The sequence below is a fragment of the Chiloscyllium plagiosum genome, chromosome 15 (assembly GCF_004010195.1).
Source record: "Chiloscyllium plagiosum isolate BGI_BamShark_2017 chromosome 15, ASM401019v2, whole genome shotgun sequence".
Lineage (NCBI taxonomy): Eukaryota > Metazoa > Chordata > Chondrichthyes > Orectolobiformes > Hemiscylliidae > Chiloscyllium > Chiloscyllium plagiosum.
The window spans coordinates 12,262,961-12,281,037 of NC_057724.1; the positions used below are offsets into that span (position 1 = coordinate 12,262,961).

The window sequence follows — 18,077 nt, forward strand, 5'->3', positions numbered from 1 at the left end:
AGGGGCATGGATAGGATAAATAGACAAAGTCTTTTCCCTGGGGTCAGGGAGTCCAGAACTAGAGGGCGTAGGTTTAGGGTGAGAGGGGAAAGATATAAAAGAGACCTAAGGGCAACTTTTTCACACAGAGGGTGGTACGGGTATGGAATGAGCTGCCAGGGGAAGTGGTGAAGACTAGTACAATTGCAACGTTTAAAAGGCATTTGGATGGGTATATGAATCGGAAGGGTTTGGAGGGATATGGGTGGGTGCTGGCAGATGGGACTTGATTGGGTTGGGATATCTGGTCGGCATGGACAGGTTGGACTGAAGGGTCTGTTTCCATGCTGTACGTCTCTATGACTCGATGACTCTACAAACTTGCAGCCAAATTCCTTGCAGGAGGTTTGATCTTGTCTCCCATTAGTCATGTTTTCTCGTGAGTGACTCAGTTCTTTAAAATCATGAGGGGGCTGGTTAGAGTAAATCGGAAGAAACTGGGTCCCCTAGTAAAAAAGCCAGAAGACACAGGCATGAAACCATCTCCAAAACAAGCAAAAGTGAGTTGAGAAAAATCTTTTTTCAGTCAGTGAGTAATAAGGCTATGTAATGGACCACATTACATGTCCAATATTTCGGAAAGAAGAAGCCATTCAGAAAAAAATTGTTTGCAACTCTGTCTATCTAGCTTACCCAATTCCACCTTTTCTCTTCCCATCATAACCTAGGTCTTCCCTTCCCGTCTGATAATCTCAAGATAATAAAAGTCATACGTTGACAAATTAAAGTTTTTCCACAAGCTTTCCATTAAAGCTTGACAATACCTGGCACTCTTTCTCCCCACATTTAAACAGGACCCCAAAACAACATTCACATGTTCAAATCACGAGCCAAAAAAAGTTACAACAATGTATGATAGCATATCAACCGTGAAATACAACTAAGTTCAATCAATTGTACTGCTGCAGTTACCTCAATGTCAGCCAGTTTGGAGAAATTTGAATGGCTGCCAATGTAGAATTCAATCCCTTTGTAGGCTCCTACCAGAGTAACCCCTCGGATCAGGAGTATGGTCAGAACCACATATGGGAATGTTGCAGTGAAATAAACCACCTGACCATGGAGAGTAACAGGTTAGATTTTTCTGTATTATGAACAGACAGTTTACTGTATTTCATTCAATTCAATGGAAAAGTAATGCAATTAAGCACTGCAGAGGTCGAAGCAGATAGCAATTGGATAAGTAATAAGGATTCTAAGTAATCTAGATTTCCAAAAGGCTTTCGATAAGGTGCCGCACAAAAGGCTGCTGCATAAGGTAAAGATGCAAGACACTACAGACAATGTATTAGCATGGATGGAGGATTGGTTAACTGACAGGAAGCAAAGCTGAAAATGTGTTGCTGGAAAAGTGCAGCAGGTCAGGCAACATCCAAGGAACAGGAGAACCCGAGATAGAAATGGGTGACCGAATCGACACGGACATCTACTATAAACCGACCGACTCCCACAGCAACCTAGACTCATCCGCTGCACCCGATGTGGCCTCCTCTATATTGGGGAGACAGGCCGCCTAACTCAGCACTACCTTCCTAACCTGCAATCATCTTCCTGGCCTCTCCGCCACCACCCCACTCCGGCCTATCACCCTCACCTTGACCTCCCTCCACCTATCGCATTTCCAAAGCCCTTCCCCCAGTCCCTCCTCCCTACCTTTTATCTTAGCCTGCTGGACACACTTTCCTCATTCCTGAAGAAGGGCTTATGCCCGAAACGTCGATTCTCCTGTTCCTTGGATGCTGCCTGACCTGCTGCGCTTTTCCAGCAACACATTTTCAGCTCTGATCTCCAGCATCTGCAGCCCTCACTTTCTCTGACAGGAAGCAAAGGTAGGAATAAGTGAGTGCTATTCAGGTTGGCAATCAGTGACTAGTGATGTGCCTCAGGGAAGGTGTTGGAACCACAATTATTCACAATTTACATGGATGATTTTGTGTTGTGGACCACATGTAGTCTGTCAAGGTTTGCAGATGGCACTAAGGTGAATTGTACAGCAATGTTTGCTGAGGACTGCGGAACTTTGCAAAGGAACATAGATAGTTTAAGTGAGTGAGCAACGGTCTGGCAGCTGGAGTACAATGTTACTAAATGTGAAGTCATCCATTCCGGTAGGAATAACAGTAAAAAGGACTATTACTTGAATGGTAAGAAATTGCAGCACACTGCTGTGCAGAGAGACCTGGGTTTCCTTGTGCATGGATTACAGAAGGTTGATCTACAGGTGCAACAGATAATTAAGAAGGAAAATAGAATTCTGTCCTTCATTGCTAAAGGGATTGAGTTTAAAAGCAGAAATATTACGTTGCTGTGCTGGTGAGGCCACACCTGGAAAATGTGTGTAGTTTTGGTCTCCTTACTAGAGAAAGGATGTACTGGCACTGAAGAGGAGGTTCACTAGGTTGGTTCCGGAGTTGAGGGGTTGGCTTATGAAAGACAGAGCAGACTGGGATTATATTTATTGCAATTTAGAAGAATGATGGGGGCATCTTATAGAAACATAAAATTATGAGGGTATTAGACAAGATAGAAGTAGATAGAATGTTTCCACTGGTGGGTGAAACTAGGACAAGAGTGCATTGCCTCAAAATTAGGGGAAGCAGATTTAGGACTGAATTAAGAAGGATATTCTTCACTCAGAGGATTGTGAATCTATGGAATTCCCTGCACAGCAAAGTGTTTGGGGCTTCCTCAGAAATGTTTTTAAAGCTAAGATAGATAACTTTTTGAAAAGTAAAGGAATTAAGAGTTATATAGTGAGAGGACAGGTAAGTGGAGCTGAGGCCACCAAAAGATCAGCCATGATCTTATTGAGAGGTAGAGCTGGCTCGAAGGGCCAGACAACCTACTCCTGCTCCTAATTCTTATCATTTTATGTTGTTATATGGACAATATACATCACATCCTTAGCATAACGAGTCTCCTATGGTTCATAGTGACGACATCAGAACAAAGATCCTTTCAAAAGGGTAAACAACCTTAAAATTATACCAACAAATGAAAACAAAAAAATCAATTAAATTGTATATATTCTGATTACAGAAATGTGCATATACATGTATGATCAATCATTATTGAATGGCTAGACCCATATTGAAGAAAATAAACATTATTGATTGCTTTCACTTCCTGCTCGCCTCTGTTTTTGCTTGACAGAGGATATTGTAAAATTAAGTCACTCTTGTAGTTGGGTTTTCATTGGTTTCTAACATGTCAGTGATCTTTTTGGGACGTGACCAAGTCTCTGTAGTCCCCAAGAACAGTGGGGCTGCTGTCTCGTTAAAGAATCTTGCTGGTGATGGCTTAACCTATGGGTCACCATGCCTCAGGCTGAAGTTGAGAAGGTGTGACCTTCATAGTGACCTCAGCTCGTGTTGGAATTGACCCCATGATGTTTGACCCACTCTGCATGGCAAGCCAGCCGTCTAGTTTTCTGAGTCGTATGTAATTATTTTGGGTGGCAGTAATAACTCAGTCTTAATTTAATGTTATTCTCATCTTCTTCAGTTTGCTGCCTGTTTTCAGGTTTGGACCTGTTACACTGGTCAATACTTGATTATTTGTCATTATCTTATTAGTAAGCTCTGGTGTGTCAATATTCAGCCATACAATGATATCATCAGCACCTAATTTGTCTCTAAGTATGGATTTGACATTGCTCAGCTCATAGGCACTGAATCCATTATAGGTCAGAACCCTCTTCCACTTTCATAAATTTCTTTTTCAGTGAAGACTTTAAAATCATCCATGTCATCACTTTCAAAAGCATCAATTAAGGTGTGCCTAGAGGACTATTGGGTATAGATAATTCACACTTCATGCTAGGATTTGCTGCATATGAAGATTTCCAATTTCACGTTAAGATCCTTTTATACAAGTTGTTACACCATCTATACTGTCCACAATTATCTTGATGGAGTCTATTCTGCAGTCAGCTTTGAAGCTCAAAATGATGCTTCACTGAGAGGCTGAGAGTTCATTGATGTGTTTTCTGGTCGGTTAAACAGTCATATGCTGGCTTACAGAAACTAGGGAACAGATTACTTCAGGCTTCGTAATGAGCAATAAAACAGGATCAGTTAATGACCTCACAGACAAAGACCATCTCAGGGGCATCAGGGATCATAATATGACAGAATGTTGCATTAAGTTTGAGGGTGGGAACTGTGAGTCTAAGATTAGTATTTTAAATTTAAAAGTATGTGTACATATATATGAAGACAGAGTTGGCTAAAGCAAGCTAAGAAAATAAGTTAAAGGGAAAGGAACAGTGGCAAACAATTAAGGAGATTCATAACTTTCAAAAAAACTATTCAATTGAAAATGAATGACTCTCTGAGAAGGATGCTCTATAGATGACTAACTTAGGAGCTTAAGGATGGTATCAAATTGAAAGAAAAATCATACAATGCTGTATAGATTTGTAGGAGAAAGTGAGGGCTGCAGATGCTGGAGATCAGAGCTGAAAATGTGTTGCTGGAAAAGTTGCTGGAATCCTGAAGAAGGGCTCATGCCCGAAACGTCGATTCTCCTGCTCCTTGGTTGCTGCCTGACCTGCTGCGCTTTTTCAGCAACACATTTTCAGCTGTATAGATTTGTAGGTAAGTCAAGTAGTGTAGTGGAGTCATAGAGATGTACAGCATAGAAACAGATCCTTTGGTCCAACTCTTCCATGCCAATTAAATAATATTCTAATTTATTTTAGGCCCATTGGCCAGCATTAGGTCCATATCCCTCTCAACCGTTCCTATTCATATACCCATCTATATGCCTTCTAAACGCTGTAATTATACCAGCCTCCACTACTTCTTCTGTCAGCTTATTCCATATACGCATCACCGTCTGTGTGAAAAAAGTTGCCCCATAAGCCCCTTTTGCACCTTTCTCCTCTCGCCTTAAATCTATGCCCTCTAGTTTTGGACTTCCTACTCTGGGAAAAATACCCTAACTATTCACCCAATCCTTGCCCCCTCATGATTTTATAAACTTCTATAAGGTCATTCCTCAGCCACCGACACTCCAGGGAAAATGTACAGATTTTAGAAATGAGCAAACATTAAAAAGGGACAGATAAATTAGAACATCGGTAGGATGCAAAGATTATTTAAATTGATAGCTTCATGCCAACTTCATACTGCCTGACTTTTTTTAATTCATTCACGGGATAAGGACGAGTGTGAGAATGCTAAATACGAACATAAAATTGAGAGTAAAAGTTTCTAAATCTATTCAAAAATGAATAGTTAAACTGAATTAAACAATGGTCCCTTAGATACTGAATCAAGGGAATTCATAAAGTGAAATACTGAAATAGTGACAGTTTTGAACATGATGTTTAAAAATGAAAATCTAAAAGGGACTGAGAAAACAATTCCGAGAGAAAAATATTAGACCTGAAGGGCTGCACTATAGGATCTTAAAGGAAGTGGATATAGAGCTATGGGATGCATTGGTTGTAATCTTTCAAAATTTCCTGGATTCTGGAAATGTTCCAATCAATTGGAACATTGCAAATGTGACAGCACTTTTTAAAATACAAAAGGCTGAGGCAGAAAACAGGGGACCATAGATTATATCACAGTCAAATTTAAAGATAAATATATAAAGAGGTGGGAAAAAGTAGAGTACAAAGTGTCTGGAAAGATGCTTATTTGGCCAAGTGAATGGGCCAAACTTCAACAAGTAGAGTATAACAGAAATATATGAGCTTGTCCATTTCAGCAGTAAGACTATGATGTTTTTGTTTCATATATTCATTTATGGGATATGGGTATCACTGGCTGGGCCAGCATTTACACTTCATCTTTAGTTGCCCTTGAGAAGGTGATGGTGAACTGGCTGTAAAGAGTCAGGAGATGAGTTACTCACTGTAAAATTACTAGCCTCTGGCCTGATCTTGTGGCCACTGTATTTATATGTCTAGCCCTGTTCAGCTTCTAGTCAATGGCAACGCTAAGGAAGTTGATAGTGGGGGATTCAGTGATGGTAATGCCATTGAATGTCGAGGACTAAAGGTTTGTCTCTCTTGTTGGAAATGATCATTGCCTGATATTTCTGTGGCATGAATGTTATTTGCTTCCTTCCAACTAATGATTGTTTTCCTTTCACAGTAACGTGACTAATGCCATGTGATTCTTGAATCCCATTATCATCTATGACTGGTTGCTAAATCTCCTGCATGTCCAATATTTCCATTCATTTGTTAGAAAACAGTCTTAACCTCAGTTTGCATAACAGAATATTGTATGAATATGGAATGGCATTGGATCTCTGCTGGGTGACCATGTATACGAGCTCATCAAGACATGTGAAGTCAGAATTTTAGCCTTTCTTTTCACGTCGGTCATTTCTTCCATCTCCACCAACACCTTCTCTACTTTCCTTCATCTCTAAGCCATAGAGAAGGGGTGGAGGGATCATGAGTATTACCTCCAGCAGAATTTTCTAACAGACGTAACAACGCATATGTCATCTCCCATAATATGAGATTAAGTTAATAGATGAACCTGCTTCCGTTACAGAGTGACACTTCAAAAGATCCCAGGCTATTAAGGAGCATGAGGCCATTACACCCTCAGGTGGCATACTATATACAGCAATAACATGAGCACATCTCTTAAAGTTGTGCTAACATCCTGACTATGAGACATAACAGAACAGGAGGTGCTCTTTCAGTGAAGCCCGTTCTCTGTGAGTCACTATCTTTGGTCGATGCAAGAGTTTTCAACTTTTTACTGATGGTGTGAGATTCTCGGTCTCTGATGATTCAGATTTTTTTATGGATGTGTAAGTTCGATATTGTCTAAAATAGCGAGCACCGTTTTTTGAGACTGTTATCACATTGACAGCTCTAAATAATTTTTGGCATATTTATGCTTTCAAGCAGTACAGATACACATTCAAGAATGACCGATTTACATTGATTTTGTTTGGATTCTACAGTGCTCCCATGTTATCCTCAGCTCTTTACAAGGTTTGCATTTTAATATGGTCCTGGAATATTTAATTCTTGGGTGCATTGTATAACTGAAGTTAAATATGAGTTATTATTTCACCTGACTTTACATCTGATATTCAGAAATAGAACAAGTTAAATAGAAGAACAGGACATAGTTTCTCATTGTAAAGTCAAATCTCATTTCACTCAAATAAAACCCTGATCCTAATCTATTCAATTCCTTCCCACAGTCCTGCCCAGCCTTCCGCAATAATTGGAAACTCCCCCTGAGTGACTGAAAACTTTAGAATGCAGGACACATTTCAGGGGTTTGGGGGAATTGCTGCTGTTCTTTCCCTCTGGAGAAAGATCTTCAGATCTCCCTCAGGCCTGAAGTGTTAATGAATTATGGATCTCCCACTCCCCAAAGAGACACTGTTAATGTCACCTGGAAAGTAAATCAAACACTTCACAAATGATTCATAAACGCTAGTTTTATTGTTGCAGAAATCTGTACTTTGTCAGTTGTTTTAATTTGATTCATCACCAATCACTTACCTTTCCTGAAGATTTGATTCCTCTCGATAACGCTGCTCCAGTTATCAACCAGGTCAGAAGCAGTCAGAGGGCTAAATACCAGACTATCTCCCCAGTCTCATCCATTGAACTTGAACGGCGTAAAACCACTTTACTGAAGGAAATGACAACAAAACAATATGTTATGTAAGGACAAACTTATATTCATAGAGATGTACAGCATGGAAACAGGCCCTTACGTCCAACTCGTCCATGCCCACCAGATATCCCAAATTAATCTAGTCCCATTTGTCAACAGTTAGCCTATATCCCTTGAAACCTTTCCTATTCATATACCCATCCAGATGCCTTTGAAATGTTGTAATTGTACCAGCCTCCAGCACTTCCTCTGACAGCTCATTCCATACACGCATTACCTTCTGCATGAAAAAGTTGCCCCTTAGGTCCCTTTTAAATCTTTCTCCCTCACCCCAAACTTACACCCTCTAGTTCTGGATTCTACCCACCCCAGGGAAAAGACCTTGTCTATTTACCCTATCCATTTACCCTCATGATTTTATAAACCTCTATAAGATCACCCATCAGCCTCTGACACTCCAGGAAAACCTGCCCCAAAGCCTATTCAGCCTCTCTCCTATAGCTCAAACCCTCTAAACCTGGCAAAATTATTGTACAATTTTTTCTGAACCCTTTCAAATTTCACAACATCCTTCCATTTGGAGGGAGCCCAAATTTGCACGAAATATTTCATTACACACATCTGAGATTAGAAATAATGCATCAAAATATTTAATCAAAAATACATTATTTGAAGATCCACCTTAAATTTTAAATTTTCAAAGATGATTAATAACAAATAGTGAACTCATATTTGATATCATTCATGATATTTCTCAAAGCTATTAAATGTATGCATTATTTAAATACTGAATGCTGATGAGTTTCCATGGAGAGCTGGTTTCATTTGAGAGTTCCCACCAGTATTTCACTGAATGTATTACATTACATTGGTTTAGTCACTGTTTCTCTCAGTGATGTCAACTCCTTCATATTGTCAGACATGATATCTGCTTCCAGACAGTTTCACCAAATTCAGTTCCCAGGTCTGTGTATTAAATATAATGATATATTCAATTAAAAACAGAGCCAAGGAGACATCAGTCACAGATAATTTATATTCTTTAATGGTTAAGAATTCTAGTGGTGAGTCTCTTTGCTGAAGAACAAGACAATAAAAAGCACAATAAATATCTACTGCAGAATTATTATTAAAATGAATCTGATGTGCTAGAAATCAGGGAACTGTTACCTAATGAAGAGGTGCCTATGTGGTGTTAATCTGTAACAGGCATGTGAGATACATAATACTTCTTAACAAAATGAAACAGCTTCTCGGTCATTATCAGGACATTCAGCAATGACCTTCCCAAAAAGGGTTACTGGCCCAGCTGTTCAGGTTATAGATGCTGCTCTCTCCAGCAATGTACTTACTCCCAGTATTGCTCACTCGGACCCTGGTGAGGCATGAAAATTTCTGATCCATTCGGACAAGTTTCATTGTTTGTCTGCAGCCATGTTGCATTAACGATTTCAAAATATCCATCGACCTGAGCGAGATTGCAGAGTGGATCTGGAAAATGTGGAACGTGTTGCAGAATTATGATTCGACAGGAGCAATGCTGTCATTTCTCATGGTATAATAAGGGTTATTGTTTCAAATTCTGAGTTAGTTAGAAAAATCATGTCCGATTCAAAAGGTTAACTCTGTTTCTTTCTCCAACAACACTGCCAGACTACTGAGTTTCTCCAGCACCTTTTGATTTTATTTCACTGTTACACTCTGGCTGAAGATACCCAATTTTTTTTATTACAAGGATGAAGATATAGATATGTCAGAACAGAGATTCAGTCTGCACATTCCAGTCACAGCACAGTCCAGCTTTGAGGTTGACCCTGTCTAATAGATGTTTTTGACAGAATCTGTAATGCCTGTGACAATACTTCAAAAATAAGATATTAAAAATTGCTCCTTTAGTGAAACATAGAGTCATAGAGTCCTACAGACAGGGACAGGCCCTTTGGCCCAAACTGGTCCATGCCGACCAAAACGTCCATCAACGCTAACCCCATTTCCCTGCACTTGGTCCATATCCTTCTAAATCTATCCTAGCCACGTATGTGTCCAAATGATTTTTAAAGGTTGTTAATGTACCAGCCTCAACTACTTCCGCTGGCCTCTAGTCTGCGATTCCCCCAACCCTGGGAAAGAGACGGAGTGCATTCACCCTATGTCTCTCATGATCTTATACACCTCTATAGGATCCCCCCCTTAGTCTCATCTTATACACCTCTATAGGATCCCCCCCTTAGTCTCCTATGCTCTGAAGAAAAAATGTCCGAGTTTGTCCAACCTCTCCCTATTACTCAAATCATTGAGTCCTGGCAACAACCATAAATATTTCTTCTGCACTCTTTCCAGTTTAATAACATTCTTCCTATAGCAAGGTGGCCAAAACTGAACATAATACTCCAAGTGCGGCCTCACCAACATCCTGTACACCTACAGCATAACTTCCTAACTTCTATACTCAATGCCCTGACTGATGAAGGCCAGTGTGCCAAAAGCCTTCTTCACTGCCCTGTCTACCCGTGACTTCACTTTCAGAGAACTGTGAACCTGAACTCCAAGTTCCCTTTGTTCCTCTACACTCCTTAAGGCCCGACCATTCACCATGAAACTCCTACCTTGATTTGATTTTCCAAAATGCAAGATTCATCTATATTAAACTCCATTTGCCATTTCTCAGCCAATTTCCCCAGCTGATCAAGGTCCAGCCGCAATTTCTGATAACCTCCCTCACTGTCCACGATACCGCCTAGTTTAGTGTCATTTGCAAATTTACTAATCATGCCTTGTATATTCTCATCCAAATCATTGATATAGATAACAATCATCAATGGGCCCAGCACTGACCCCTGAGGCACTCCATTAGTCACAGGCCTCCAGTCCGACAAGCATCCTTCCACTATTACCCTCTGTATCCTACCATCAAGCCAATTAGGTATCAAATTTGCCAACTGCCCCGGATTCCGTGCAATCTAACCTTCCAGAGCAAGCTACCATGTGGAATCTTATTAAAGGTACTGCTGAAATCCAAACAAACTACATCTACTGCCCTGCCCTCGTCAACCTTCCTTATCAATTCGTCAAAGAACTCCAATAAATTTGTGAGGCATGATCTCCCATGCACAAAGCCATGCTGGCTATTCCTAAACAAACCCTGTCTTTCCAAATGCATGTATATCTTATCCCTCAGAATCTTCTCAAGGAACCTACCTACCACAGATGTTAGGCCGACTGGTCTATAGTTCCCAGGTTTTTCTTTGCAGCCCCTCTTGAACAAGGGCACAACATTCGCTACTCTCTAGTCTTCCAGGACCTCATCCATGGTTAACGATGATGCAAAAATATCAGCCAGGGTTCCCGCAATTTCTTCTCCAGCCCCTTGCAGTGTTCTTGGATATATCTGGTCAGGACCAGGAGATTTATCCACCTTCATACATTCTAATACATCCAACCCCTCCTCTCCTGTGGTATGGACTATCCCCAAGTTATCACCACTGACTCCCCAAGTCTTCATATCTTTCTCCACGGTAAACACAGAAGAGAAATATTCATTGAGGACCTTATTCATATCCTGCGGTTCTACACATACATTTCCACTTTGGTCCTTGAGGGGTTCTATTCTCTCTGTAGTTATTCTTTTTCCTTTAAGATACTTAAAGAACCTCTTTGGATTCACCCTAATTTTCTCAGCCAAGGCTACCTTATGCCTCCTTTTCAGCGTCCTGATTTCATTCTTTCAGTAAACTCCTGTTCCCCTGGACACCTCCAGGGATTCCCTTGATCCAGCTGCCTGTACCTGAGCCATACCTCCTCCTTCTTTTCTGGTTAAAGCCTCAATATCTCTTGTTATGCAGGGTTTCCTATTCCCGTCAACCTTGCTTTTCGCTGTCACAGGAACATATCGATCATGATATTTGCAGAAATACATAGGAAATGAAAGAAGACATAAGAGATTATTGCTTTCCAAGTTTTAATCAAGATAGAATCATAGAACTCCTGCAATATGGAAGCAGGCCATTTAGCCCAACAGGTCCATACCAACTGTCCGAAGACCATCCCAATTAGATTCACCCCTGTTTCCTATCTCTGTAACCCTGCATTTCCAATTGCCAATCCACCTAACCCACACATCTTTGGACTTTCATCTCTCATCTGCTTCAAATAAAATTGTAACCAATGTCTCAACTGATCATCTCATTGGAGATCACGAACTTCACCTTTCACATCATTTGGATGAGAATACAGAAGGCATGCTTAGTAAGTTTGCGATGACACCAAAATTGGTGGCATAGTAGACAGGGAAGAAGGATTTCTAAGATTACAAAAGGATCTTGTTCAAATGGTTCAAAGGGCTGAAAAATGGCAGATGGAGTTCAATCTGCATAAATGCAAGGTATTGCAGTTTGGTACAACAACAAACATGGATAGGGCTTATATAAGTAATGGTAGGGCCATGGGTAGTATTTGTAGATCAGATGGACCAAGGTGTGCAGGTACATAATTCTTTAAAGTTTGCTTCACATATAGACAGGATGGTTAAAAGGCATTTGGCATGCTTCCCTTCAACGCTCAGTCCTTTGAATATACCTGATATCACATGATCCTATATCAGATAAAAATGCTTATTGCTTCTCACAATTACCTTTACATTCCTGGGGGGATGGGGGGTGCAGATTGAATAATTTAGAATTTAAAATGACTGCGTGAGTCATGATGTGCAAATAGCCTTTGTTCAGGGAGTGAAGGGACAGTCAGTAGAAGGATTCCTAGCCTGTATTTTGCCCGAGGACATGATACATAGAGTCATACGGCACGGAACCAACAGCAGTCCAACCAAGCTATGCCAAACATAATCCCAAACGAAACTAATCTCACCTGCCTGCTCCAAACCTATCGTATTCATGTCTCCATCCAAATGTCTTTTAAATGTTGTAATTGTACCTGCATCACCACTTCCTCAGGACGTTCATTCCACATGCAAACCATCTTCTGTGTAAAACAATTTGCCTCATGTCTTTATTAAAACTCTCTTTTAAAAATGTGCCCCATATTCTTGAAATTCACCATCTTGGGTAAAAGATAACCACCATCAACTCTATCTGTACCTCTCATTATATTATAAACCTCCCTAAAGATCACCTCTCAACCTCCTGCACTCCAGTGAAAAGAGTCCCAGCCTTTCTTTATAACTGAAACCTTCCATACCCAGCAACATCCTGATAAATCTCTTCTGATCCCTCTCCAGCTTGATAATATCCTTCTTATTAATGGGCAACCAGAACTGGATATAGTACTCCAGAAGAGACCTCACCAATGTCCAGTATAACCTCAACCTAACGTCCCAACTCCTATACTCTAAGGACTGAGCATTGAAGGCAAGCACGCTAAATGTGCTTTTAACCACCCTGTCTATATGTGACACATACTTTAAAGAATCATGTACCTGAACCCCTCGGTCCCTCTGTTCTACAACACTACCCAAGACCCTCTTATTAATTGTACAAGCCCCACCCTTGTTTGTTGTACCAAAATGCAATACCTCACTTTTATGCAGATTGAACACCAACTGCCATTTTTCAGCCCATTGACCCATTTGAACGAGATCCTTTTGTAATCTTAGGAAACTTCTTCACTGTCTACTATGCCACCAATTCTGGTGTCATCGCAAACTTACTAACCATGCCTTCTGTAGTCTCATCCAAATCATTTGTATGAATGACAAACAAAAAAGGACCCAGAACCAATCCCTGTTGAACACCGCTGGTCACAGGCCGCCATTCCGAAAAGCAACCCTCCACCATTATTCTCTGTCTCCTGCCGTTAAGACAATTATGAATCCAATTGGCAAGCTCACCCTGAATACCATGTGACCTAACTTTATTAATTAGTCTTCCATGCGGAACTTTGTCAAAGGCTTTACTAAAATCCAAATAAACAACGTCTACTGCTCGACCATCATTGACCTTTTTGGTAACTTTCTCAAAAAACTCAATCAAGTTTTGAGAGACACAGTTTTCCTCACACAAAACCATGCTGACTACCCCTAATCAATTTTTGCCTTTCTAAATGTCCATAAATCCTATCTTTTATAAATCACCTCCAACAATTTACCCGCAATGGAAGTCAGACTCAAAGGTCTACAGTTCTCTGATTTCTCCTTACAACCTCTCTTCAACAAATGTGCAACATTAGCCACCCTCCTGTCATCAGGTACCTCACCCACAGTTATAGATGATGCAAATATTTCTGTAAGGGGTCTCATAATTTCCTCCCTTCCTCCAACCTTCTGGGATGCATTTGATCAGATCCCAGAGGTGTATCCACCTTTATATTCTCTAAGACTTCCCAAACTTCCTCTTCTGTAATGTGAACTTTTTTAAAAACATCAAAGTTTATCTCTCTGCATTCTTTAGACTCCATTTCTGTCTCCACAGTAAAAACTGACAGGATATATTCATTTAGTATCTCTCCCATCTCCTGGGGTTCAAGACAAAGACAACCTCCTTGATCCTTTAGGGGTCCTGCCTTCTCTCTGGTTACCCTCTTACTCAATGTATTTGTCGAATCTCTTTGGATTATCCTTAACCTTTTCTACCAATGCTGTCTCATATCCTCTCTTTGCCTTCCTGATTTCTCTCTTAAGAAAGCCCGTACACTCCTTATATTGATTAGTTGTCTATATCTAAAGTAAGATTCGTTTTTATTCTTGACTAGAACTTCAATATCTTTATTCATCCATAGTTCCTTAAACCTACTAGCCTCACCGGTCAATCTAACAGGAACAAAATGCCACAAATTCTCATCATCAAACTCTTGAACACCTCCCACTGGTCAGAGAAGACTCCATTACCTTCCAACTCTATGCTATAATACTTTTCATCTTATAATAAAACTAAAGAATATTTGCAGAATCAGCTGAAGTAAGGAACACATTAATTTTATATAAGGATGATCCTACTATAGCTTTATCTTACCATAATGCTGCAAGAGAAAGTAAAATCATACATTACACCACTTCTGATGATGACAAAAACTTTGTCTCATTAGATTAAATTAGATTACTTATAGTGTGGAAATCGGCCCTTCGGCCCAACAAGTCCACACTGCCCCACCGAAGCGCAACCCACCCAGACCCATTCCCCTACATTTACCCCTTCACCTAACACTACAGGCAATGGCCAATTCGATGTGTTTATTGATGGTGTCCCAGTTTGAATGCCAGGCACTCCATTAATAAACACATCGATTTGGTCCCCATTTATCAACCTCTGAGAAAAAGAATTGGAAATGATATCACCCACTGTAACAGTCCAAGACACATAAATAGAAAGCGGGACAGAACACCAGCGCTTCACCGGAGACTCTCACTGATAATGTTACCTAGTATGGTGACGAAATGTCTGACAACAAACCTGCCAGCTCAGTGAGCAAACTTACAACCTGAACACACACAATATTTATATTAACACCAGCTTGTCACAACAACCCAGTCTATAACAATGTCACCCACATTTTCAAACTTTCACACGATATCAGATTTAATTTACAGTCTGAGACATCATAACAAGGTCAGGCCTCATCTATAGCTCTGGTCTGTATAATAAGATCAGATATCACCCATATTCTTAATCTGTACATTGAGATTAGACACCAGCCACACTTCCAGTCTATCTATAGTCAGATGGCATCCGCATTCTCAGTCTGTCCAATAAGGTCAGACACCAGCCATATTTCCAGCTTACAAATGGTCATGTATCACCCACATTTGCGTTGTGTACAAGACAACATACTCAGTCTCAATCTCGAAAACAATATCAAATGTCACTCACATCCCAAGTCCTTATGACAAGGTAAGATATCATCCACAGAACAGTTTATACAATGAGATTGGAGATTGCTTGGTTTGTAAAATAATGTTAGACGTCACCCATTGCACAAGCCCATGAAAATAGATCCTTCAATTTTGTGTAAATTAGAAAATCATATTGGCAATAATAGCCTTGATAGGGAATTCATAGAATATTTTGGGATAGTTTCTTGGAGCAGCACGTTTTGGAACAGACTGGAGAGCAGATTATATTTGACTTAGTATAATGAAATGTAGCAGAATTAAGTAATGATCAGCAAGTAAAGGTACCCAAAGGAAACAACAGCCATAATTTGTTTAAATTTGTATCAACTTTGAAAGAAAGAAGATTAGGTCTAAGATTAGCATACTAAACCATAATAAAGGCAACAAAATGGGCCTTAAAGCTGAGCTAGCTGAAATGAACTGGTATGCTATGCTCAAGGATAGATTAAGTGGCAGATACTTAAGGGTTTATTTCAGAATACTCAGATTAAGTATATTGCTACAATAAAGAAAAATCACGGGGGAGGATTATCTATTGTTAAGTATCAGATTTCAGAGAAAAAATAACTGCAAGAAAATGGTAGTAGCTCAGATAATATTCAGACTATAACAAAAGGTAAATCAGGAGGAGGACATTAATATTTGGAAGGTGAGGAATGTAAAATCAGACAACATATTTGTACAGGTATTTAAAAAGGTAAAGTGAAAGGTGATCTTCTTGAGAGTGAGAATGAGGACCTCATAGTAGATTGTGAACGAAATGAACAAACATTTTGCTTTTTCCTTCACAGGAAGCAATGTGAAAAGAGCATTCTAGTGACTGTCTAGACCAGGACATTGAAATTAAAGGGGAGATTTGTGAAATTACAATGAAAGTAATCAGAAACAAACCGATGGAGTTGTAGGCTGACAAGTGTTTGGCTCCAGGTGGACTTCATTCCCAAGGTCTTCAAAGAGTTTGCCAATGAGCTAAAGAATGAGTTGATGTTACTTTTCCAAAATCTGCACAATTTAGCAAATAATCCATTGGACTGGAAAGTAGCAAATATATCTACTCAAAAATGGAGGGAGACAGAAAATGAGAAATTACAGTTAACTTATCATGAGGAAGATGTTCGAATTGATTATTAAACAGATTATAGTAGCACATTTCGAAAACCTCAAGGTAATTGGGAAGACGCAGCATGTTTGTATCAGAGAAATCATGTTGAACTCGTTCATTGGAATTCATTAGGTGAATACATGCTCTGTGAATAAAGTTGCATCAGAGCTGCTGTAATATATTTGGATTTTTGGAAGAATTAAAGAAAATGCCATATCAAAGGTTGTTATGAAAGATAAAATCTCATGACATAGGGCTGAACACACTAGCATGGATCGAAGATTAGCTGTCTCACAGCAAACAGAGTTTATGCAAAACAAATGAGTATGCCTGATTGGCAGGATGAGATGAGGACTCTGTGCTGGGTCCTCAACATTTTATAACTTACATCCATGACTAAGATAATGGGAGAAAAGGCATGGTAGTTAAATGAGTAGATGACATCAAAATAGGTGGGGACGTATACTGTGAAGTAGACACAAGGAAGTTGTAGATCAATGGAGACAACTTGAGAGAGTGGATAAAATCTGGCAAATGAAGCATAATAAGAGAAATTGTAAGATTGATCACTTTGGCAGGATGAACATAAAAACAGAGAATTACTTAATTGGGAGAAATGATTGCAGAATTCTGAGGTGCAAAGGAATTTAAGCGTTCTGGTTTACGAGTCACAAAAGATTGATGTGCAGGTACAACACATATAATGGGTTGCTGTCCTTAATGATGGAAGGATTTAAACAAAATGTAAGGATATTATGCGTCACTTTACTAAGGGAGTACTGTGCGCAGAATCTGCCTCCTTATTTAAAGAAGGATATACATTTTCTTCAGTTGACTAGACTGGTACCTGAACGCACAGATTGTCTTAGAAGGAAGGATTGGACATGCAGAGCATGATTGCACTGGAGTTCTGCAAAATGAGGGGTCATCTTTTTGAAGTATATAAGATCCTAAGTGGTCTTGAAAAGGTGGATGTAGAAAGGACAGTTTCTGCTGACAGTTCAGTCCAAAATTAGAGTACACTGCTTTAAAATTATAGGCTGGCCTTTGGGGACAGAGGTGACAAGTATTCTTTTCTCTCAGATAGTTGTGTAAGTTTGGAACTCGGTCTCAGAAGGCACTGAAGGCTCAGCCATTGTTTGGCAAGAGAATTGAGGGTTATTATTAATCGAGGTAGGAATGTGGAATTCAAAACACCAATAGTTCAGTCATGACTTCATTGATTGGTGGAGGAGTCTCAAGAGGCTCAATGAACTATCTCTACTTCTATTTTGTATGTTTATAGATCTCCCATAGTGTCAGCCTGTACAATAAAATCAAGCAGCACTCATTGTGTCACTAAGTGAAATCAATACTTTTTTGGAAGTCAAAGCATGATTTCCCCACTATCAGGAATGTGTAATTGCAGTGACTCAGTGCCATGATTCCTGCTGCTGCTTTCTACCCAAGTCTTTCTGCTGTATAGTCACAACGAGGATAGTCACTG

At 39.8% G+C, this 18,077-nt stretch overlaps 1 protein-coding gene across 1 annotated transcript in view; it reads right to left on the bottom strand.

Moving 5' to 3' along the window:
• LOC122557542 (sodium- and chloride-dependent neutral and basic amino acid transporter B(0+)-like) overlaps positions 1-18,077 on the bottom strand; it is a 52,495-nt gene that overhangs the window by 22,641 nt on the left and 11,777 nt on the right. Inside the window, 3 exon segments of the mRNA XM_043705289.1 lie at positions 952-1,092; positions 7,532-7,664; positions 9,002-9,140. Of these exon segments, the coding sequence (XP_043561224.1) occupies positions 952-1,092; positions 7,532-7,664; positions 9,002-9,140 (413 nt within the window).